This window comes from Nicotiana tomentosiformis, chromosome 1 (assembly GCF_000390325.3).
Source record: "Nicotiana tomentosiformis chromosome 1, ASM39032v3, whole genome shotgun sequence".
NCBI lineage: Eukaryota > Viridiplantae > Streptophyta > Magnoliopsida > Solanales > Solanaceae > Nicotiana > Nicotiana tomentosiformis.
This window is the reverse complement of record NC_090812.1, coordinates 100,580,580-100,605,586: the sequence shown is the minus strand read 5'-3', so window position 1 is coordinate 100,605,586 and position 25,007 is coordinate 100,580,580. Positions and strand designations below refer to the sequence as shown.

Genomic DNA, 25,007 nt, shown 5'->3' with positions numbered 1-25,007 from the left:
GGTTTTGGGAGGATCAACATCAATTCTTGGTCAGTTGGTGACATTAATGGAGGTGGAAAAGAGTAGGGACCAAACGGTTTTACAGTTCTAGGGAGAAGGTAGACTTTTCCTTAAGTATTTTTTTTTTTAAATTCCTCCTAAATTAGAAGAATTTATAGTGTTTCCACACTTCCCCTCCACTATGACTCGAACCCAAAACTTAACGGTCGTAGATGAAGGTGCTTTTACCAACTGAGCAAACCTCATTTGTCCCTCGAGTATCCTTTATTCTTATCTATTCGCCGAACTCAACCCAATTCCTACTTTGTTGCTGAAACTCTAGTTGAAAACTAAATTACAAAAAAAACTCTCAATCTCATTCACCCCTATCTTTCCATTGCACTTTTTTCCCAACATTGTTCCATTATATATGTTGCATTTTCTTTAACTAACATAACAAAGAAAATATATATCGTCAACAAACAAAATAAATCTTTAAAAATTATCTAAAAAATAACAAAAATAATCTGTTATATTTTGCGTTAGGTTCAAATTGATGTTTTAAATATATTTTTGAGAATTTTTTATCATTTAAGTTTCTAAAAAATAAACACTTTTGATCTCCGTTAAATATTTAATAAACTTTAGTTGTTAAATTTAACAAGAATTATGAAAAAAAGATTGAACCTGAACTAATATTTAGAGGTGTTATTTTTTCAGTTTCGGCTATTTTGATCTAGTAATGTAGTTTGGTGCAACTTTTTAGGTGTAACTTTTGATATTTTTTAAATCTATTTCTAGTGTATGTTGTAGTTTTTGAGATTTGACTGAATTTTTTTGCTTTTTATGGTTAAATCTTAATTCTCACTATTTTTGTTAAATTTAATTAAATATTTGACGGAGATCAAAAGTGCAGACTTATAACAAACTTGAAGGACCAAACAGTTTATGAATATATTTAAGGAATTATTTTGAACCTACCCTAAACACAAGAGATCATTTTTGTCATTTTCTCAAATATGATATACTTTGCAAAAAGTATTAAGCCATCTTAAATCTCAGATTCTGTACACTCTGTTTGACTTTGATAAGGACATCACTTGATTACTTTGCTATCGTGATTTGTGGTAAGCAAATTATGAAATCTTTGATTAAGAATTTTGGCGGCTGTGATCTTCCCATTAAAACCAAACAATCTTTCAATCGGGTGAACTCTAACGTAGCTGAAACTACCACCACAGACGAAGGTCCCAGAAGAATCCAAAACATAGAAAAAGTCGAAACCTATTATTCTTGTCTTGATTCAAGAATCCAACCAAAACCAAAGATGTAAGTTGTAACCCACCAAAATTCTCAAAGGCCAATCACACCGCAGGCTTCAAATTTCTAAAACCACCAAATTGCAATAAAATCTTAGGGAACTTGCGGTGAATAGCAGGATAAGCCCCATATGCTGTGACTATCAAAATCAAAGCTTAAAGAAGAGAGATTTTAGGATCAGAAACTTTAGACAAAGAGGTTTCTGAACTGGGTTTCTCTCAAAGATGGCTGAAAGTTGTCTTATGGCTTCTCATGGCTATCCTCCTTGGCTTTTATTCCCTCCAGAACAGGGCATAAGCAGGTTTTCCAAGGTAAAGCTTTCAACTTTGTATGATTTATAGGTGTTTGATTTTCTTCTTGGTGTTAGTTGGTGCAATGATTTGTATATTATTTGTATTTGCATAATATTGGCATGAGATGATTTAAATGGAGTAACGTGGTCAGTGAGAATTCATATTGTCGACCCCTACTTGTTTCAGGCTGAGGCTTAGTAGTTGTTATTGTTATATGTGTTGGTGAAAACAATTGTTTTATCAGTTTTCACTCTGGCTGGTCGTATTTATAAGCAAAGTAGTGTTGGTATGATTCAGGCTCGAATGATTATAGAGGATTCGTATTGTTGACCCTAACTTTGTTTGAGATTAAGGCGAAGTTGATTGATTGATAGTATGTGCTCTCTTATTGTGGCTGACTTTTGTGTTCTTATGTCTTTTTGTTGCTGCCCAAACCTCTGGGCTTAGGGTTATGTTGTTTGATACAGGATAATACTATGGTTATCTTTAACAAGTAAGATCTGATGATGTAGTTCGATCTAGATCATCCTTCTTTTATGAAAGTTACGTTATTAAATGATGTTAATGAGTCCAGTCACGGTTCCAGTTTCGGGGTCAAATTGCGGATAGAATCTAAAGGTAGCGGGTGGACCTCTTAATATATGTTCAAATTTTTAACAATTATTGTTATACTATACATGTGCGGGTGCACACAGAGGGCATTGTTGTGACCTTAACTGACCGTGAACGTGAGAAGGCTTCAACCAAGAAGCCTAAGAAGAGAGGCTCGAGTAAAGTGAGGGATGAAGCTGCTGTCCATGGGGAGGATATTGTCGAAGGGACCGAGGTTGATACTAGCCACGGGAAGAGAAGGAAGCGGCCAACCCCAACACGCTTAACAAGAAGTTAGCTTGTTGGAGGCAGGTCTCTTCACTCTCAACCAAAGGCTAGAGAAGGTGGAATACACACACGCACACGCACCTCCCTCCCTCCCTCCCCCCCCCTCTCTCTCTCTCTCTCTCTCTCTCTCTCTCTCTCTCTCTCTCTCTCTCTCTCTCTCGTCCCATGCCTTGGAAGGGATTGATAACCTCAAAGACGACGTGAGTGGGTTGCTTGATGCGGAAGAGGGCAGCAAAGAGCATCATGTGTGTCCTTGAGAGCAAGGTGATGATATACACACACATCATTGTGCTTCTACTTTTGGATTCCAGAATATGCTAAGATGGTTGACATGAAAAGATGAGTAATGCTATTTCATTTCTTCCTTGCTTCCTTCAAGCCTGGAGTGCATTCAAATATTGTTGTTGAAGCACTTATTATCCAGCTCTAAAGGAAGATATCCTGTGGTTATCATCTTGTTCTTGAATCCTAGGACTGGGAGCATATTGCAATTAGAGTTTTAATCGTTTATGGATCTGGTGTAATGTTGGAGTTCAAAGTGACTTGCACCTGAAGTCGCTTAAGTATTTCTAAACTTCTTTAATTTTATGCTTCCTTGTGTACTCAAGCCCTTCTGCTGATAAATATTCGTCTCTATTATTAAAGAATGATGAGTGATTTGTAAAGAGTGGTCTACACTGATCAATTGACTCCCGAACTACTTAAATGGTATCCTTTCTTTCTTATTGCAGGAAAGTCTCCCTTTTCTTCCCAGTCCTGGAGCAAACCAAGATATGGTGAAGTTAAGTTGTGGTAGCCTAAAGGTGAATCAAAGACTGGACTTATTGAAACCAATTAGTATGTTATTGGCGGGCAATCACTTTGTCAGAATCCAATCAACTATTAGGCGGCCAGTACTTGTAGATGTGCAAGGTTCATAGCTCACACTTCCTCTTAAATTTTGAGTTTTAATTTCGTGATGATCTTAGATTGAATCCATTATTGTTCATGAAACTACTCAAATCTTTTAAATACTGCATATGCTGATGACCCCTATCCTTTCCCGCAGACACTCACTTGAACTCAGTGCTCTTCAGCTTTGGTATTGCTGAACAATGCACAAGGCAGGAGAAGATTTGGAAGTACCTAATGGCTGGATCAAATGATGTAGAAAGCGGTGGAATAGATACGTCTATGCTCTTTGATCTTGTGGGGCCACTGGCACATGCGGTGGACATGCATCGACAACAATTTGCTTCTTATCTTGAACAACAGCCTCATGATGCTATGTCTCAGCCATCTCTTGTTTATCCAAGTTGTTCACTCCACCTCTGGGAGCCTCCTTTAAATGCGGTAAGCGACCTAGGACTCGGGAAAACACTTCATTCTAATAGCCCTCTATTAGTTAATGGTGCTAGTGCCAGGGTTGAGATGAAGGACATACTTGCTATTATCTCTGAGTTCTACTTGTCAAAGGACTCATTGAAATGCACAAAGCAAGCGTTGTCAAAGGACTCAATGAAATGCACAAAGCAAGCGATGTTGGTTCCATACTTTGACAGGTAGCAATAGTTTTCCTTTTGCTTAACTTCTCATCTAAAGTTTTTATTAAGTTGGGTGGATTTGACAAGTCTTTTCCCATTCATGTGTTCATCTTATTGAAATAGAACTTGTTAGGCCTTTCTCTTCTGTATTACACTATTACTATTCTTGATTGTGAACAGTGTAGCCCATAAATGCATTCTTTCCTCTCCTGCATGCCCTAGGTCTGCCGTTGTACGAAGTGTGTCAGTAAAATATAAGAGAAATAATAACAACGATCACACATACTTTAAATGAGAAATAGTTCGAAAGTTAAAAGGAAAGCCTCTACCATTATGAACAGATATATACTTGGCATAGTTACTATCGTCCCAAGTCATAATTACAATGATGCTATCAAGATGATAATAGCCAAAGGAGTATGGGAAAGGATCATGCATATGCACTGATTAACCAAAGGAGTGTACAAACTAGTTTGGAAGTGTAGAGATGTCCTAATTCAGTTAGAACCCCTAAAACCGAGGTGATTATATTAGGCAAAGATAAGAATCTCAGCATGTAACCATTTGATCCTATGGGAAAGGATTGCATGCCCAAAATAATCCTTTTACCCTGAGGTGTTATGCTGAGGGTTCAAGACTTGCATCTCCTTGCAGATGCTTCTTGTGTGTCGAGATGGGCAATGTAGGAGGTGTTTTACTAGTTGTTGCGATCTGTATGTAATGAAACTAGTTTAAGCTTGCTTCATGATAGGCGCAATGAGCCAGCTTTATACTTGTCAAGGAGTTATCAGAGTCTAGTGGTTTGAACTATAGTTTAGAGAGGTGAAATCATGATATGTTATGCTTCAGAAGTTGGTTAGACAAAAGGTCAAAGGATGACCAATTTTGTGAGATTGGGGATGTACCAAATGGGTGCTATTAGCAACTGGCTTTCTGCCCCTTTGACCTAGGCTTAAAGTGGCTCCAGAGGTGCTTTTTCAGTCATTTGCTCTAGAATTGTATTTCTGTATGCGAGAAATAGCTGAGTCACTGACTAGTGAGGTTAGCTATTCACCAAACTAAAAGTTTTGTTTAGAACCATCTTCTTCTTCTTCATCATCATCATCAAGTGAGCACTGTGCTATCACAGTATTGGCACTTGATACTGAAAATGTTGCATCTTTGTTTGATAGATTGACTGTAGCCCCTCAAGGTTTAAGTTAAATTGTCTGCTGTGCAGATGCAGGATGTCGAAGGCTAAAGGTGAAAGTTCTGCTCAGAAGCTTGACGTGAATGCAGCATCTATAAGCAGGTATCTTATGCATCTCACGCTAAATTTCGCATGTACTTTGTTTTCTTAGCTATGTTTTTTATCTAATGGTGACTTTGATATGGAAATCTAATTCATAGATACATTTAATCTATGATTTAAAGTTTCACTTTTTTGATCATTCTCGATGATTGTTTGACTGGTAACTCTAAGCTGACCTCAAAACTTAAAGAACAAATGTTAGCAGAATATGTTAAATAAGAAAAGAAAAATAGCTAAATAAGGTAATTGGACTAAGAAAAAAGAGTTTATTATTATGGAGATAAATATGGAAGCAATTGTTCAGATGGATGTATGATCTTTTGGCCGTGGACAGTTAGCTGTATCTTTGAAAGGTCTAATAAAACCACCTCACAACGACTTCCATAATTCTGCTGGAAGTATTCATAATCACTGCACATATGAAGAGGGAAATGGATTCAAGGATTTAGGAAGCCTCATCTCAATTTTCTACTTTTTTAAAAATGAATTTGAGCCATGTGAGGTGTTTACTGTACTTGGCGTATTCATAGGAGGAAAGAATTTCAGCAGCAATCAGTTGCATGAGCATTACATTTGTGTTATTCTATTTTATGACACCACAAGGAAAATCATCATCCTCTCTCACATATTTATACTTTCTTACAGTCCTCGAAAAACTAAGTACCAGACATCAACCCAGAAAAGGAGCAACAAGAAAGCAGTTAAAGAGCAAGATATTTACAGAAACAATTATCTCCATGCATGCGAAAGCCTTTTGTCCATAATGGTTGACAAGAAACGGCATGGGAAATCTGCAATACTTTCGTTGAAGAAATCGGGTCCTCAACTACCATACTTTCTGACCAAGTTCTCTGCTAGCATTGCTGGAACCGGCATAGCTGTCCTTTTCTCTGTTGCCTGCAAACTAGCTTGTGGAAGAATTGCCTTCTCTACACCTAAACTGTTGAACACTGGTTTAGGCCTTGGACTTGTATGGCTCTCTTGGGCTGTCAATAATTTGAGGGACACCGTTGTTGTAATCAACAGAAGTCCAGGCAAGTTGGATATGGTAGAAGAGGACATGATGAATAATCTGGACAAAAATGTGAAGGAAATCTACTTCAGAGCTGCAACTTTGTTAGCAGTGGTAGTGCTGAGGCTTGCTTGATTTCAAGAACACAAGATTTTGCGACTGTAAAAATATGGGTAACTCGGGGATGATATCAATGGTAGCTGGTTTTGGGACGTCCGACTGTAATGGAGTATCTGAGCAGAAGGAAATGGATTTTAAGTAGCACTGGATATACGTAGTGAGTAACAGAGCTCAAGCTTTTTCTGCTCATCAGATTTGTGTTGTAGCAAATTGTCTTGTAAAATGATTTGAATAAAGCTAGCACAAGAGTTTTGAGCTATTGAGACCATAAGAAAGAATTTTGACATTATACTCAGGAGCGTAGTTTTAATACATTCAGACGAAGTTGCATAACTTATTTTGAGGCCACAAAAGGCTGTGCTTATATATTCTTGACAATACCATGATTGCCTTCTCAATCCAACTAATTAATTGGATGCCAAGATGATCAAGGGATCTTCCAATGAAGGATTCAATGACACTGTATACAATTCCCGTTTTCTGAGATAAAAAACATCAAAACACTGATCAATATAGGGCTTCCAAGAAGTTTTTGGATAATCTAAGTCGGAGGTTCATCTCACTTCTGCACTACTGTCGCGTAAATTTCTGGTAACACGCAAGATTGAAAATCCTTCGGGATTTCAGACCAGTTGCTTAAACCAAGTAAAACGTATCACTACACTACTCATGTCTAAATCACACGTGGCATTCATGTTTTACCCTTCATCTGCACAACATTTTGCCATCAGCAGCAGCAGCAAGGAGATCATGAGAGAGTCTTGCCTGTACTTGAACATATCGGCATAGATGCCAAGGTAAGTTTAAGTCTCATCTGTTTTGGTAGAAAACAGGCCATGTACGGAAAAACTGAGAGAACGCAAGCAAACAGCTCGTAATGATATTGCGAATTATTGCATAGTACAATTGTATCACGCAACAATTAGCATGCAGTTCTTCGTCAATGCAAAAAACCATAGTTCATTACACCAATATGTTTATTATTTAGAGCAATTACTGCTTATGAACTGTAAGATGCTACAAAGTGGACTCCTTCCTCCAATATATTCAATTTCACAGACACGGATTCTCTCAACATTGCAACAGAAAAAAATATTTGCGTCAAATGATGACTACATTAGCAATCGTCACGTGTCTTGTATTTCCGCAAGCAGCAATATAATTTTCCTTCGTCAACCCCTCTTGAGACAAAACCAGACTGACACATAAGTTTGCATTTTCCCCGAACCTCAGCTCAGTACCTTGGAAACAACCCCAGCACCAACCGTTCTGCCACCCTCCCTCAGGGCAAATCTTTGTCCTGAAAAGTTACAGGTAGATGGAATAGAAACAATCAGATGCCTACTATTCAAATATGTTCTTTTTACAAGGAGAAGTCGTAATTAAATGCAGAAAGGAGACTCGAAGAAATACTTATTTTACCAATGAATACAATCAGATCTCAAAGAAAACTAAGATATCCTTAAACACATAAACATGCATAATATGAGTCTGGCATTCATACAATTTCACATGACCCTATGATGGGATTGAAGCACGTGGAAACTTCTAAACAAAAACGACAATGCAGCCAAAGGGCAGCCTCGCAAACTGGGTATGCTCTAACTCAGCATTTGATACACGTGGGGCAGGAGAACAATTTTACTCAAAATCAAAACGAACGCAAGTCCGATGCCATCTAACCATATAATCAATGACACTGAATGTATCATTTTAATTTTCTAGACTCAAAGATGACAGAAACATCTGGCTCCAGTTTCTTGAACAATCTCTTTGACCAACCAAGGGAAAAGAAGAAAAAAGATTCAATGCTAAGTTGCAATATAAACCAAAATCTTGCACCTTATAGGCACAATTAAATTAAAAAAGCTATGTAATAAATGGATTTCGATGTACATCACGGTTAACAGGAAGGAAACTTAACAAGCAGCAAGACAAGGTGCCAGTTCATGTGAGATTGACTACCACATTAGCAAGAAGAAACAGGATTGAAGGCAATGTACGTGCGACCCAAGTAAGGTGATGATCTCCTTTTTATCATAAAAATACATAAGTCAATATAAGGCGCCCAAAAGGATCTTCAGATCTCATTAAAATAGAGGTACACCTTGTCATTGATAATGGCCATTTCAAAATATTATAAACTATGCAACTCCAAGGGGAGAAAAATAAGAATAACTACAGCAATTGGGAGGAACCTTTACTCAACAGAGAAGCAAAATCGCGAAGGAGCTACAGAATATACTGACCTGCGTCAAGAGGAACTGGAGATATCAGCTCAAAAGTAGCAGTAACGTTATCTCCCGGCATAACCATCTTGACGTTTTCAGGCAACTCCACTTTACCAGTAATATCAGCAGTCCTCAGGTAGAACTGAGGCCTATAGTTTGAGAAAAAGGCAGTGTGGCGACCACCTTCATCCTTTGTTAGTACGTATATCTCTGCCTCAAATTTCTTGTACGTTTTCACACTACCAGGCTTTGCAATCACCTATAAACAATATGCAGTATAAGATGCTTGAAATACACAGGTACGTAGTTACATTATTTAGTTAATATAGCAGACTTCTGACTTCATGAAACATCACATTATCAGACTTGAACAAGTACCCCAAGGTGAATAGAAACAGTGTAACAAAAACTGTACAGTTCGATCAGGATAACAAGCTAGTTTAATAACTGTAACAAAGAGAAACATGCAAGCAGCCAATGGAAAATGTAGAACAGGAACAAAAACAGGAAGAACCTTATCAACGTTTTACAGGTAAACTCTCTTACAACAACCTGACATAAACGCAGTCAAATAACACGGAAAATGGTAAATTCTGACTGACCATTCCTCGTGTGATATCTTCTCGTTTCAAGCCACGAAGAAGAAGCCCAACATTATCGCCAGCCTAAGTAAGAAAATAAAACAGTATAAAAGTACAAAATAAGTGATGTATGAAAACAGCTCTTAAAAAGTCATATGGAATGACTCAGATACTTACTTGTCCATGATCCAAGATCTTCTTGAACATTTCAACACCAGTCACTGTAGATTTTAAATTGCCCTATGAAACAAAACTGATTATACGAACATGCTACAAAAAGCACAATCATAATTCTAATACCAAGAGGTTGTGAGTTCGAGTCACCCCAAGAGCAAGGTGGGGAGTTCTTGGAGGGAAGGAGCCGAGGGTCTATCGGAAACAGCCTCTCTACCCCAAGGTAGGGGTAAGGTCTGCGTACACACTACCCTGCCCAGACCCCACTAGTGGGATTATACTGGGTTGTTGTTGTTGTTGTTATAATTCTAATACCAAAGCACAATAATATAATTTAACTCATACCGGCAATAATCAACCAAAGAACAAAACACAATTGTCAAAGCTTCACAGCAAGTTAAGATTAAACCAAGCATCTTCAGCAGTATAATAGTAGTTACCACGACCTAATCTTGTTATTATTGGGGGTCCAAAAATCTAACTATGCACTAATAGAGTGTATCTTATGTAATTAATTTCGTGTTAAATGAAATTAACGTGGCTAATGATCAGGCACCGCGTCAGTCGTCCTCAGGATTCCATGCAAACAGATAGAAAAGGCAGAACAAACTCTAGATCATTAGCACTAGAATCTGAGTCGCATTATGAACCAATATATGCTCCGCCTAAATAAAATAGGTAATAGAATAAGAACACAGCTAACCTGCATCAGCCCTAAGATCTCCACATCATCTCCAACTTTTATTTGTCCCTGTTCAACACGGCCAGTAGCAACAGTTCCACGTCCCTTCAAAACATTAACAACAAATGATTAGTACAGTAGAGACAAGGTTCAAGCATTAATTTGTTTTTCCCCCTTTCTTGGAAATGGAAAGATGGACTGCAAACGCTAGCAGAATTTTTCGGAGCGAGAGGATTGTTCTAAAATAAGCAGCATGGAGGATGCCATCACAGTATAAAGGACACACTGAAGAAATAACGATTTACACGAGTATATGCTATTTTCGGCACTGAAGAGAGTACAGCATTTTCCTCCAAGAAGGACAAATCTTACCAGCATTTTTAGTTATCTACAAAAACATAAGAGTGCTATTCACTGGTTTTAAAGGTTGTAAAGGCATATGCATAGAGCATAGAGGCAACCCATTGACAATTAGAGATAACTTTAAAATGAAGTATAATTCAGAGACCACAAAGAAACTCGAAAAGAGCAATATAGTTTTTTTTATTAGTACAGAGGGGCAATATAGTTTTGAGCTAAGTTGCTCGGACTCTTCACTTTCAGTGCTGCACCCGTGTCGACACGACGTGGGTGTGGGATCCGTGTCGGATCTGGTCAACAGATTTTGGGTACTTTGACCAAAATCAACGGAGAAATTTGGGACAGATGCAATGATTTTTGAAAATAAATCAAAAGCTAGGGTGATATGGAAGAAAATGGAATACCTTATATATATAAATTTCTATGTCAGTCCTTCTCCTAAAATTCTACTCTTGTTCAATATTTTCTCCTTCTCAGAATACCTTGTAAGTTTTTCACATAATGTCTCATAATTTAGAAATATTTTTATAACTCTATTTTTTAAATAATTGAATTATTTTTAGCCGAATCCCCGCACCCGTATCCGTACCTGGATCCATACCCCCGAATCTTTAAATTTAGATCATGAAGGATCTGACCTCTAGATCCGCACCCGTATCGGACACCCGCACCCGAGTCCGAGCAACTTAGGTTTTGAGATCTCCGGCTAAGCATGAGCTAATAGAATATCAGATTACCTGAATTGAGAATACATCTTCTACTGGCATTAAGAATGGTTTATCAAGCTGACGCACTGGATCAGGAATATATTCATCTACAGCTTCCATTAACTTTAAAATAGCTTTCTTTCCAATTTCTTCGTTAGTTCCCTGTAAAGCAGAGAGAGCTGAACCACGAATGATAGGAATTTCATCTCCAGGAAACTTGTAGAAACTAAGCAGTTCTGCAAGGAAGAAAATTTCATGTAAGAAAATGAGCATAGCAAAGTCGTAATGACAGCTTGCCAGTTACCACGACTTCAGCTTCTGCAGAAGTAATAATACAACTGAAGCAAGTAATGTAAAAGCTGGCGCACCCCGAAGCTCCATCTCCACAAGTTCCAGCAGTTCAGGATCATCAACAGCATCAACTTTGTTTAAAAAGCAGACAAGTGATGGTACGCCAACCTGCAAAGTATAAGAAAAAGCAACATTAGAATCGCCATATAGTAGCTTTACGTTATTTCCCTGGTCAATCTACAAGTGATACATGCATATATCCACCTGGCGTGCAAGCAAGATATGCTCCTTCGTTTGTGGCATTGGTCCATCAGGAGCGGATACAACTAGAATACCACCATCCATTTGGGCAGCTCCAGTAATCATATTCTACAGATTAAAACAGGTGATTAGCAATTGAATAAAACTGAAGTTTAGAGGGAGGGGGGAGTTACTGTGATACTTGAAATATTTTGAACATCAAGCAGCAAAAATTGACTGAATCCAGGGACTTGTAATTTTTCAGTTTTTGCTAGCCAAGCAGATTCATCTTTAGCTAAGGATTGTTAAAGATCTTTTATCTCAAAATGCAGAAACTGCAACTTGACTAATTTTTCCATCAACTTCAGTAATTTTTTCGTTGTTCCTATATCCATACATTTTATCTTTGATCGAAGAATCAATCACCACAAGAAACAAAATAAGGTGGCTACACAAGTAAGGAGGGAGTATTAGGAAGAAGAACAACCTCTCGCAATACTTCTTAGGCCTTTGTCTACCCCTCCCTAGACCCCCCATGTGCAACCTCTTGCACCTCCTTACCGGTGCCTCCGGGCATCTCCTCCTCACATGCCCCGTACCATCTCACCCTCACTTTCCGTAGCTTATCCTCTATGGGAGCCACCACCCCCACATTATCCCGAATAACCTCATTCCTGGTCATATCTCTCCTAGTATGCCCACACATCCATCTCAATATACGCATTTCCGCTATCTTCAACTTCTAGATATGAGAGTTCTTAACTAGCCAACATTCCGCCCCATACAATATAGCCGACCTAACCACTACTTTGTAGAACTTACCTTTTAAGTCTTGGTGGCACCTTCTCATCACACAAGACACCGAAGGCAAGCCTCCACTTAATCCATCCCTCCATTCGATGCACCATATATGCTACTTGTATTTCTTATTGTTAGTTTTTCTGATAAGTTGCTACTTATATTTCTTATCGTCATGGTTGCTCCCAACTGGCATTACTTTTCTCATTTCTGGTTCAGACAGCAGAGAACACTTGAGAAAATGTTAAATAAGACTATGGCATGGCCACTCAAATATTAAATTAGTGAGAAGGCTTCCTATCATCTTCGGAAAACTTTATTAAATAATCAAAGAGAGCGAAAAAAGATCCCACAAAGAAAGGACTGAAGGGATTCGATATTCACAAAAGTAGTGCTTTTTCACATTACTTATTTATTTGCATCAAACCATACCTTTTATTTTTGGGAAAGTCAAACCATACCTTTTCAATCAGAGAAAGTGATGCACACTAAGGGACCATCCTCTCGCTATATTAGTAAAACAAAGTGAATGCTGAATTTTTCTCTCTTCTATTACTGCTGAAGAATTTAACACTAACTCAATTGTGCCGCAACATTTTATGCTCTAAAAGTACAAGCCCTTCCATCCAATCTATATTACACTCTCTACTTTGCAACATCCAGCAATGTATTATACCATCGCATTTATGATACAATCCATAAAATTTTCTTTACGAATCTCTATTTTGATTATTTTCATAACTACTAATTTATACTATTTTAAGAATCTCAACCACGAAATGTTGATCGACTTTTCTATCATTCGTAAGTGCATATTATGTTGGATAAACATTCAATAATAAAAGAATAAAGCATACAATTATTTGAGTATTTCAATATTCATCCATTCAAACTTTGAATGTTAGGCGAACCAAATATGTTGCTTAATTACAGGCTTCACGGTCAGTGAAGTGCTTTTCAAATGATACACAATTGCTGAGTGCTTTCTATTTGATACTCAGAGTCTCAGACAAGCAGAACTACATACTCCTAATCTAACAGTCATGTTAAATAGATAAAACAAGTTGAAGAAGAGCATCTTATTAGTAAAAATAGGTAGGTTCTGCATCTCACCTTAACATAATCTGCGTGTCCTGGGCAATCAACATGAGCATAGTGTCTTTTAACTGTCTCATACTCCACATGGGCCTACAAATACATCAGCTCAAGCATTAAAAGCATAATAGAATTAACAAATAAAACCCCACTAAGGACGGAAAAATATCCCTTACTGTGGCAATAGTAATTCCTCTCTTTTTCTCTTCCGGGGCCTTATCAATTTCATCAAATGCAACGGCCTTGGCCTTTCCTTCTTCTGCTAGGACCTAAACAAAGCACAAGTGCTTATCAGGCAATTGTAGCTCACATAACTGATCGAGGAAAAGAAAAAGGAAACAGTAATAAGGCGAGACACAAAAAGTTTGACGTCATCCTTTTAATAATATCACCCTATACAACCTTCATAAATTTCAAGAATTCAAGTTCATTTAACTAATCAAACTTTTATTTTTGGCTACCCGTCCAATGTCTGGTGCCCCCTACTAATATAGATTCGCATCACGTAAGGCCCATTAAAAGGGGAAACCGCTCCCTACCAGGATATTTTCTATTCTCAAGGCTCGAATCTGAGACCTCTAGTTAAGGGGGAGGAATCCTATCCATCCCACCACGACCCTATCATCTATTCAAACTTTGCTATAAAGTTTTCTGTATCAAAACCTAACTGTTTTCTCTTTTTTTGGAAGGTAATAACATTTTATTAATGAAGGGCATTAATAATATCGAAAAGTAGAGGAACCTTACAAAAGGATATGGTTCTCTACGCCGTATCAAACTAACTGTTTAATCACTGCATTAATATTTTTATTATGATATATTATCCACTACCGCAGAGATAATACACAAATCCAATTAACATTTTATTAGTCCCCTTCAAATTCACTCATACAAACTAAATGGGGGTAGTAATAAATACGTAAGGGCCAACCAAACTAACCTTTGTAATTGCGGCAGTAAGAGTAGTCTTTCCATGATCAACATGGCCGATAGTTCCCACGTTTACATGCGGTTTTCTGCAGGAACCCAAAAAATATAATTACATATTGACAAAATTCAGCTAAAGAATCAAAATGGCTACATTGTGGGAAGCAAGGATCAAATCATCACAAGTCAAGAAAAACAGAATTTTTATCATAGATAAGAATTAAAGAAGAACGATAATGTCATGGACGCTTGGCCAATATATATAGTTGAACATTTTTAAATGTTTACGTTCTATGCACTGAAGGTGTATGATTTTTTACTCTTCCAATCGAGCCTGATATGGTAACCAGTCAAATTGCAGTGGCAATGTAAACATTATTTACAGTGTGCACATAACTTAAATCCCTTCTAAATTACAGGAGTGACACAAAATATAGTAGATAATTTACAATGTTGAGTTACGGAATCAACATCTGGAACAAAACGTGTTATACATTTAGGGAGAAAGAAGTAAATTTACTATGATGAGTTACTGCATTTAGAAGTTTAAATAAACTTACGTTCGAGTGAAAGTAGCCATGGATCTCCACCAAGGGTTAGAATGAGAGGGAGTTTCATTAGCATTTAGCGACTCGGAGAGTGAAAACTGAGTGGAAGCTGATCCTCCTCCTCTACAGCATGAGTAGATTTGAGGAGAGAGTGAGAGCACGCGCTTCGAATTGGGATTTCTAAAAGCGACCGATGCCATTGGTGTATGGAGAAGATGGAGAGGAGAAGGTTCTGATGGAAGCTCTGGAAATGTCAAATGCTTTGGGGTTTTGAAGGGTTTAGGTTTTTTGTTCAGTATGTGTTTCTCCTGCTGTCCAGCAGGGTTTTACTTGGGCGGCGCTAAAACGGCGACGTTCACCTCGGCCTGGGCTCAGCTTCAAAGCGGCTGATCGTAAGTTATGGGCTTTTCCCTATGTAGGCCCATGCAGTTCTTTATTTTGGATCAATGACACAAATGATCTTGAGCTTTTTTCATTTTTAGCCCGTCCTAAAAACTATTTATATTCCGTAGCCAAATAATTATATAATTTTTATATATAACATACATAATGTATATATATACAAAAATATATATATTTTCAGCTATTATTTTGAAAACAGCTATACAATGTCATTTTCCTCATGATCTTGGAGAAAGGAGTTGGTCTTGATCTTCAAGTTTACCAAAACTTTAACTTATGACCTTGAAGGTTTGCCTTTAGTCAGATGATTTGCACCAAAAGTTAAAACCACCCCTTATAGTATCATATTTATGTCATTTTCTGCTTTATTTTCTAGTTTATGCAGCCCATGAAATATGTTTGGTTACGCCCATGAAATATGTTTGGCGACCCTCATCATGATGGGAATTATATTCGACAACCAGTTTTCACCTTGTTATTTATAGTATGTTTAATTTTTTACAATTATTTAATTTGTAATCAATGTTGACAAAATCTTCCCCTGCTTCATAACTTTTGATTAGTTCTTCTCTAACATTGCATTTGATTCAATCATTGTATTGAGTTATTTTACGTGTATTCATATCAAGAGACCTCAGTCAAAGCAACTATCATCAATTTCGTTGTTAAATCCACAACACATGCGAGAAATCAAACTTGGTAGGTAAATTTTATAAGATCATAATTTTCACTTTGAAACAATGAATAGCTCAGTGAGTTCAAGGAATATTAAAAACAACTTTGTTAATGAGAAAAGATTTAGCAATTAGCAACAAGTTCTATGCCTACTTTGGGAAGGGGGTCAGATTTTACCGTGAAAGGATACTACCATGTTATTGTTTACTCGTAAAAGGATACAGTTGAATTTGTTTGTGGTTTCTAGACAAGTGAATTAATTTGATCCAAAAGATAATGAAATAACTGATGAAATATAAAACACTTAGCCTTAGAATGTAGACGGAACGACAGAGCTGATGAGTCCGGGAACAAAATTTCCGGGCACAATAATGATGAGATCAAAAGCAAGAAAATAAAATTATATTAAAATGATGTATCGAATGTAGTATAAGTTAGCCAGAAAATTCGTCTCCTTTACAATGATAACTCAGTTCTATATTTATAGTTATGTCTAGGGAAGGAAGTCTTAGGATCATGCGCTTCTTTAATATCAATTATGAGGGCTATTGATGAAGATGTAACGTTAGACATAAATGTCAAATTCCTTAATGCTGCAAAATATTCTGTATTAAATGTTACCGGGCGCAAAGCATTTAATACTCCTTTTATGATCGTTATTCCTTCCGGTGACAAGCGGAATAGCTATGTTCGGTATCCATCCCTATCTTGTGTTCCACATGTCCTTCCTTTAAGCGTCCACGTGTCATGTCGTATTTTTTCCTATACAAATAGTCCCCCTGCTTTCTGGTGACACAATCTTGAGTTACCGAAAAGTTAGTAGAAAGTACCTTTTTGGCGGGAATTACTATAAATCCCTTTGAAGTTTTCTGACAGTTGATTAGACGCACGTCTCTCTGCATTTAATGCCCGAATACGCAACATCCCACGATTCAGAACAGCTTTTGCCGACTATCGAAGTAATCATGGTCATGAATTTAGCCGCCAAAATTTTACTTATACGCATCATCCTCCTCTTATGTACTTCATAATTTCTCAAACTTCTAACTCATATCTCTATTTCCCAACCTTTCTCTGATTTTCTTCGAACCAGAAATTTTCCTTCCTTCTATTCAAATGGCTTCTTCTTCAAAACATGCTAGTTTTTCAAAGGGCAAGAACAAAATCGAGGATTCCGTTCCTCCAACAGTGGGTTCCATCATCCCAAGAAGGCTTAGTACTTCGAAAGATTTTGAAGAGAAATTTTCTACTGCTAACCCTCGCAAATAGGTTGTTAGTAGGTACTCTTCTCCTATTCGTCCTTCAAGTATTCCTGCTATGAAGGAGGATTGTCGCTGTCCTGAGTTGGATATTATTGCTCCTGATTTATCGGAGTGAGTGACCTATCCCAAGGAAGGTTTTACATATTTTTTCAAGTATCCCTTTACTTTGGGTGTGTTTTCTTTGAGCGGAGAGCTCGATCCCGTGATTGTAAAATTTTGCCTTCGCTACCAAGTGAGCTTGGCACAGGTGAGCCCTTCAGTATGGACGACAGTTGCCTGCCTTCGATGCTTATGTCAGGAAACTGGGGAAGAGCTATCATTAGCTCGTATGATGAACCTTTATTCCCCCAAGATTTTCCGGGGAGGTATGACAAAATCTCTGTTAACTTGGCCACCATGCTTTGTTGACTAGCATGGATGATGACAACAACAGTGGATGGATGGAACGGTTCATTACAGTTGCCACCGGTGACATTATTCCAACAACGGCTTCATCATTTCCAGTTGCTTGGAACCGTTCTCGTAAGTTCCCTTTAATACACTTTCTTTTACTAAATATTCTTTCATGCCTGTATTGATCCTTCAAACTTCGTATGTTACAACGACTCGATGGACCCCACCAGTGGTAGAAGGCTTGGGCCGGTGGGTTCAGAAGATCTTAGATATCATAATGCCCGAAACTCATTTGTGGAAAGAGTTGTCCCTTAAATACGGGTGGAAGGCCAAAAATCATGGTAACTTTATTTTACCTTGTTTCCATTTTTTTATACGAAGAACTTGGTTGAACCCTTCTGACTTATTCACAAAATTAGGTCTACCTGCAGGCTCAGTTGATGTCTCATAAGAGGATATTTTGGCTGACCATGCTGATGCGACGAGGCTGCTTCAGGAGGCACTTACTCGAACAAGCATCTCCGGGCCTGCTTCGGGCGCAAACGTTTATTCACGAATTCACCGACCACAGAACAAGCAACCAAAGAGAAGACGCTCCTCTGCGGCCGGGGAAAAGAATAAGAGGGCAAAGGTTGATGCCCCCGAGTCATCTCCGGTGGTGATGATGACTGGTCCTCCTTCTGGGCCGGTCATAGACACTGTGATGATCGATGATGATGAAGAAGATAGTGATGAGGGAGCTTCTTTACATAGAAGGATACAGTCCTTATCATCTTAACAGGATGCTCGACCTGTTGAGACAATTGCACCAACTGATGATGACGTTTCAACACTTTGGGGAGAACTCCCACTTCCGGGCCCCAATTGCTGTAACCGGTACCATGTGGTTGAGTACCGGGTCTGTGCCATCTTTGGTTGGCGAGCATCAAACAACCAGCACTGCATTTAATGCAGCTGTTTCTCACTCTTCAACTCCATCAGCTTCATCTCCACCTTCACCACCACCAGTAACTGCTACATCATTTCCATCTTCATCCACTCTTCCAACAGTGGTTGCTACATCATCTCCATCGGCCGCACTGACCATGAAGAAGGTATTCCTCCTCCACAGTCCCCAGTTCATGTGAATTTGGGGCAAAATTATGATGTCCCTTCTGAAGATCTACAAAGGAAGAGGAACATTACTCTTTCGATCTATACTGGGTGTGTTTGATATGATTTGAGGCCTCGAGCAAATTCGTGTCATGTTTTGGGACGTGTTAGTATATTTAGTTGAGGTCCCGAGGGCCTCGGGTGGATTCCGGATGGTTAACAGATCAACTTTTGGACTAAAGGAATGATGAGGCATCTGGTATCTGGTGTAACCGCACCTGCGAGGTTTTGGCCGCAGGTGCGGAGCCGCAGAAGCAGCTGATAACGACAAGGTCGGGAATCCAAACTAGAGTAAGAATTTGAAAAGTAAATAAGAAAGCAATAACAATAAGGAATTTAACAACTAGAACTAAAGGGCAGAAAATAAAGGATATGGGAAAATTCAAGGAAAGAATTCCAAGAACTTTCAAGAACGCAAGTTCTATAGCCTTTACAAGATCAAAGCAACAACGTCTTGATTTACTGAAAAAATCAAACGCTTTTACTTAAAAGCAAATCAAAATAATAGATTCGGATCTTGACCGCTTTACGAGTAACTTGAGACAACAATTAATAACTAGTATTAATCGCCTTCTAAGAATACCACAAAGAAATCAAAGATATCACAATAGAGAAGTAATCTTACTACCTTGAACTATGAACTAGTAAAGGTTGAAAGATAAATCTCAAAGCACAAGTAACAAAGGTTCAAAAGAACTCTCAAAGTATGATATACTTAATCAATAATGAAGTGTCTCAATGAATGAGAAGAACTCCTTATTTATAGGAGTACTAAGGCACAAAAAGTCCTTAAAATTAGGTAGGGTGGTTGCTAAGGCATAAAAAGTCATTACAATTAGGTAGGGTGATTGCTAAGGAGTAAGAAAATTCATTACAATTAGGTGGGGGACGGCCAAATCCCTTTGGGGCAGATTTGGACCTTAAAACTACTAGTTTGGGCCATTGATTTGGACTCCAATTGGGCTCCCTTTGAAACACCCCCTTTTGGACCTCTTTTAAGCTCATTTTGAGCCCCTTTGGTGGACTTCAAGGGCTGATTTGGTGGCCCAATCTTCCTCCTCTTGGACTTCAATTTGGATCACCAAATAATTGTAAAACTTGGATAATTCATCTACTTTGGGCTTGAGCTCTTCCTCTACAATTAAAAGCTTCTTTATTTGCCATTGAAGTCCAGCAATCTTAGAGTGCAACTCTTTAGCTTGAGATCTTGTAAATGGCCTTGGAGCTTCCAAAACTCTATCCTTGTCCTTGATTCTATCATTCCCCTCTTCTTGAAAAGAATTCGTCCCCGAATTCGATCCTATATCAAACAAAGACAAGTCAGCAACATTGAATGTAGCACTTACTTGGAACTCACCAGGTAGGTCCAGCTTGTAAGCATTGTCTCCAATCCTTTCAAGGACTTGAAATGGGCCATCTCCTCTAGGGTGCAACTTTGACTTCCTTTTGGAGGGAAATCTCTCCTTTCTAAAGTGAACCCAAACTAAATCTCCAGGTTTAAAAATTACTTGTTTTCGACCCTTATTCTTTCTCAAGGCAGTTTGCTCATTTTTCTTCTCAATTGCAAGCCTTGTTTGTTCATGAATTTTTTTCATCATCTCAGCCTTTGTCCTACCATCAAGATTAACAATATCATTAGTAGGTAATGGTAATAAATCAAGGGGAGTGAAGGGATTAAAACCATAAACAACCTCAAAAGGATACATACCTGTAGAAGAATTGATTGTTCTATTGTAAGCAAATTCAATCATAGGTAAGTGAGCCTCCCAAGAAGTTAATTTACCTTTCAAAACAGCCCTCAACATGTTTCCTAAGGTTCTATTAGCTACTTCAGTTTGTCCATCAGTTTGTGGGTGACAAGAAGTAGAAAACAACAATTTAGTGCCTAACTTCCCCCAAAATACACGCCAAAAGTGGCTCAAAAACTTAGCATCCCTATCACTAACATTAGTTCTAGGTATACCATGTAATTTGACAACTTCTTTTACAAAAAGATCAGCAACATGTGAAGCATCATTAGTCTTTAAACAAGGAATAAAACAAGCCATTTTGGAGAACCTATCTACCACAACATATATAATATCCTTACCATACCTTGTTCTAGGCAAATCTAACACAAAATCCATAGAAATATCAATCCAAGGTGAAGTAGGAACAGGTAGTGGCGTGTAAAGACCATGTGGTAACACTTTAGATTTAGCTTGTTTACATTCCAAACACTGTGCACACATTCTTTCAACATCTTTACTCATTCCAGGCCAAAAGAAATTTTCAGCAAGTATGTCTAGCGTCTTTGGGACTCCAAAGTGAACCATAAGCCCTCCACAATGTGTTTCCCTTACAAATACTTCACGTAAAGAGAAATTAGGGATACACAACTTATTTTCCTTAAAGAGAAACCCATCTTGGAGGTTAAACCTCTCAAAAGGACCCAACTTACAATCTGCAAAAATCTTGCCAAAATCAACATCATTAGCATAAAGTCCCTTGATTTGATCAAAACCCATCAATTTAGAAGTCAGGGTAGAAACTAAGACATACCTTCTTGAAAGTGCATCCGCAACAACATTCTCTTTCCTTTGTTTGTAAGAAATTACATAAGGAAAAGTTTCAATGAATTCAACCCACTTAGCATGCCTTCTACTAATCTTACCTTGACTCTTCAAGTATTTCAAGGATTCATGGTCAGTTTTAATGACAAACTCTCTTGGCCACAAGTAATGTTGCCATGTGGCTAAATCCCTTACCAAAGCATATAGTTCTTTGTCATAAGTGGAATAGTTCAATGTGGCTCCACTCAACTTCTCATTAAAGTAGGCAATAGGTTTAGAATCTTGCATCAAAACAACACTTATTCCTTTGCCAGAAGCATCACATTCAATTTTAAAAGATTTAGAAAAATCAGGCAATTGTAACAATGGAGCAGAACATAACTTTTCTTTCAACAAGTTAAAAGCATCATCTTGTTCTTTTCCCCATGTAAAAATCTTATCCTTTTTAATAACTTCAGTTAAAGGAGAAGCAATGGTGCTAAAGTCTCTCACAAACCTCCTATAAAAACTAGCAAGTCTATGAAAACTCCTAACTTCAGTTACACTCTTAGGTTTTGGCCATTCTTTTATTGATTTAATTTTCTCTTCATCAACCTCAACTCCTTTAGAACTAACCACAAAACCCAAGAAAATCACATGATCCACACAAAAAGTACACTTTTTAAGATTAGCAAATAAGAGTTGCTTTCTAAGAACTTCAAAAACTTGTTTTAGGTGTTTTACATGCTCTTCTAAAGTGTTAGAAAAGATCAAGATATCATCGAAGTACACCACAACAAATTTTCCATGAAAATCCTTAAAGATATGATTCATTAATCTCATGAAAGTGCTATGTGCATTAGTCAAGCCAAAAGGCATAACTAACCACTCATAAAGCCCATATTTGGTCTTAAAAGCAGTTTTCCATTCATCTCCAGGATTCATTCGAATCTGATGGTAACCACTTTTTAGATCAATTTTAGAAAAGATTTTGGTCCATGTAATTGATCCAACATGTCATCAAGACGAGGAATAGGATGGCGATACTTTACCGTTATCTTGTTGATTGCTCTACAATTCACGCACATCCTCCAAGTTCCATCCTTTTTGGGTACCAATAGGACAGGAACAGAGCACGGGCTCATGCTCTTTCTCACAAAGCCTTTCTCAAGCAGCTCCTCAACTTGCCTTTGAAGCCCTTTTGTCTCTTCTGGATTACTCCTATAAGCAGGCCTATTTGGGATTTGTGATCCAGGCACGAAATCAATTTGATGCTCAATGCCACGTAAAGGTGGCAATCCATTAGGAATATCTTCAGGAAAGACATCTTCAAAATCCTGCAAAAGAGAAGAAATACTACTTGACAAAGAAGAAGTTAGTAACTCAGAATTAATCAAAACTTATTTATAAGTAAGTAGTATTATGGGCAACCCCTCTTTTCTTGCATTTAAATACTCTTTGGCTTTTATATAAAAACTCTTTTTTTTTATTTCCTTAGCCTCTTTCCTCTCACCAAGACTTTCTATTTTTTCATTCAAGCCCCTTTTTATCTCTTCTCTCAAATTGTTGCCCTCTCTCTCTTTCTCTCGGCCATCTCTCTTTTTTTCCAACTCTTGGCCTCCTTTCTTTTCTTTTTCCTCAAGCTCACTTTTTATCCCTCCCCTTGGTTTTCCCATTGTTTCCTTAATCTCTTTTGATCTTCAAACACTTGAGAAGGAGATAAAGGTGCAAGAGTAAATTTCCTGCCATTTAGCTCAAGAGAATATCTATTCTTCCTTCCATCATGAAAAACATTCCTATCATACTGCCAAGGACGACCCAGTAAGATATGACAAGCTTGCATAGGGACTATGTCACAAAGAATATCATCCTCATATCTACCAACATTGAATGAAATCATGCATTGTTTGTTTACCTTTAGTTCACCACTATCATTTAACCATTGGAGTCTATAGGGAGTAGGGTGTTTCATGCATGCAAGTCCCAATTTTTCCACAAAGTATGAACTCACCACATTAGCACAACTACCACTATCAATGATCATAGAACAAGTTTTCCCCTTTATCCCACACCTAGTATGGAATATATTCTCCCTTTGTTCTTCACTATTGCTTCCCAAATTGATAGTCATAATCCTCCTAACTACCCCAATCATGCCATCATTAGGTAGTTCTATATCATCATCATTACTCACATCTCCCTCTTCTTCTCCCTCACTTTTTTCACTCTCATATCCTCCATCTTCTCTAAGAATGATGTTTCTTCTACTTGGACATTCATGCATCATATGTCCCCTTCCTTTACATTTATGACACTGAATAGAACTAGAAGGTGTAAAAGGTTTAGGGTTAAAGGTTTTACCTCCCTCTTTGTTCTCAAATTTACCTTTATCCTTGTCTTCTTGAGGTCTAGAAGAACTTTTCATCTCTTGATTCGACCATGGCTTCTTGGAGATGGTGTTTGACCGACCTTTCCATGAGCTAGCTTGCTTTCTTTTATTTTGATTTTCTACCTTTACAGACAAATCAACTAACTCATCTATTGTTACATATTGTTGTAATTCTACTACATCAGCTATTTTCTTATTTAAACCATTTAAAAACCTAGCCATTGTAGCCTCTTCTTCCTCCATACAATTAGCTTGGATCATAGCCATATCCATAGCCTTAAAGTACTCATCCACAGACATGGACCCTTGCTTCAATGTTTGAAGGCGTTGTTGTAGCTCTCTTTCAAAGTGTGATGGTATGAATCTCTTTCTCATCACCCTCTTCATCTCAGCCCAAGTAGCAATTGGTGCTTGTCCTTCTTGCAATCTGTCCCTAGTAAGCTTTTTCCACCAAATAGCAGCATAGTCAGAAAACTCAACAATAACAAGTTTAACCTTCTTACTCTCAGAGTAGTTGTGACAGTCAAATATGTCTTCAACCTTTCTCTCCCAATCAAGGTACAAGTCCGGATCCCTTGTTCCCCTGAAAGATGGCATCTTCATCTTTATACTGCTTATATTATCATCTTCTACTCTACCTCTTTGTCCCCTTCTATCCCTTCCCACCCTATCAAAATCGATATCATTAAAATCATCTATCGGGTTTTCTTGATTTACAATGGGAGCAAGGGGTACATTTCTCCTAGCTTGGGGCCTAACATTATTTTCCCTTCTAAGTTCAGCTATTGTATCATTTTGCTCAGCAATAGTGTCCCTCATCTATTGGAGTTGCAAATTCCACCTTTCGAATTGTTGATGCATAGCTTCCAAGGTAAAATCATTTCTTGCTTTGATTTCGGCTTCTTGAAGAACCCTTCGTTCATCATCACTACCTGTATGTGACATCTTAAATAATTAAACTGTATCAGAAAAATTAAATTTTTTCTCAATTGTTCTCACACACACTTTGCCTTTTTTTCTCTCAAAATAACCTTTGAATGAAATACTTTGTAGATTTATAGTTAAACCCAACTCGTATAAAGTTCTTAGTAGTAAAATATAAATTTTTGGGGAATAAATGAAAGAAGAACCAAATCCTAGAACTATTAGGCT

At 37.8% G+C, this 25,007-nt stretch overlaps 2 protein-coding genes and 1 pseudogene across 2 annotated transcripts; 1 reads left to right on the top strand and 2 right to left on the bottom strand.

Annotated features, from left to right (window-relative positions):
• Window positions 1–1,048: 1,048 nt before the first annotated feature.
• On the top strand, window positions 1,049–6,706 carry LOC104094895 (uncharacterized). The gene is made up of 5 exons (XM_009600913.4): window positions 1,049–1,610; window positions 3,203–3,383; window positions 3,520–4,012; window positions 5,214–5,285; window positions 5,931–6,706. The coding sequence occupies exons 1-5, from the start codon at window positions 1,524–1,526 to the stop codon at window positions 6,430–6,432; spliced, it is 1,335 nt and encodes a 444-aa protein (XP_009599208.1). The 5' UTR covers window positions 1,049–1,523; the 3' UTR covers window positions 6,433–6,706.
• A 670-nt stretch (window positions 6,707–7,376) lies between these two features.
• LOC104094897 (elongation factor Tu, mitochondrial) lies at window positions 7,377–15,366 on the bottom strand. The gene is made up of 12 exons (XM_009600915.4): window positions 15,064–15,366; window positions 14,517–14,592; window positions 13,753–13,845; window positions 13,595–13,669; window positions 11,708–11,812; window positions 11,521–11,611; window positions 11,183–11,388; window positions 10,107–10,190; window positions 9,407–9,469; window positions 9,251–9,313; window positions 8,667–8,907; window positions 7,377–7,717 (listed from the first exon to the last, which is right to left on the bottom strand). Exons 1-12 carry the CDS (start codon window positions 15,249–15,251, stop codon window positions 7,647–7,649), a joined length of 1,356 nt encoding a protein of 451 aa, XP_009599210.1. The 5' UTR covers window positions 15,252–15,366; the 3' UTR covers window positions 7,377–7,646.
• Window positions 15,367–18,472: 3,106 nt separating this feature from the next.
• Window positions 18,473–24,674, bottom strand: LOC138907668 (uncharacterized; annotated as a pseudogene).
• Between the last annotated feature and the right edge of the window lie 333 nt (window positions 24,675–25,007).

What these genes read in the sequence shown, in the direction of transcription:
- LOC104094897 (XM_009600915.4), bottom strand. Translation starts at nt 15,251, where the DNA reads ATGGCATCGGTCGCTTTTAGAAATCCCAATTCGAAGCGCGTGCTCTCA. An exon ending in TTACTGCCGCAATTACAAAG is followed by an intron (nt 13,846 to 14,516) that starts GTTAGTTTGGTT and finishes TGCTTTGTTTAG; the next exon opens with GTCCTAGCAGAAGAAGGAAA. An exon ending in GAGGAATTACTATTGCCACA is followed by an intron (nt 13,670 to 13,752) that starts GTAAGGGATATT and finishes ATGTATTTGTAG; the next exon opens with GCCCATGTGGAGTATGAGAC.
- LOC104094895 (XM_009600913.4), top strand. Translation starts at nt 1,524, where the DNA reads ATGGCTGAAAGTTGTCTTATGGCTTCTCATGGCTATCCTCCTTGGCTT. An exon ending in AGTACTTGTAGATGTGCAAG is followed by an intron (nt 3,384 to 3,519) that starts GTTCATAGCTCA and finishes CCTTTCCCGCAG; the next exon opens with ACACTCACTTGAACTCAGTG. An exon ending in TTGGTTCCATACTTTGACAG is followed by an intron (nt 4,013 to 5,213) that starts GTAGCAATAGTT and finishes TCTGCTGTGCAG; the next exon opens with ATGCAGGATGTCGAAGGCTA.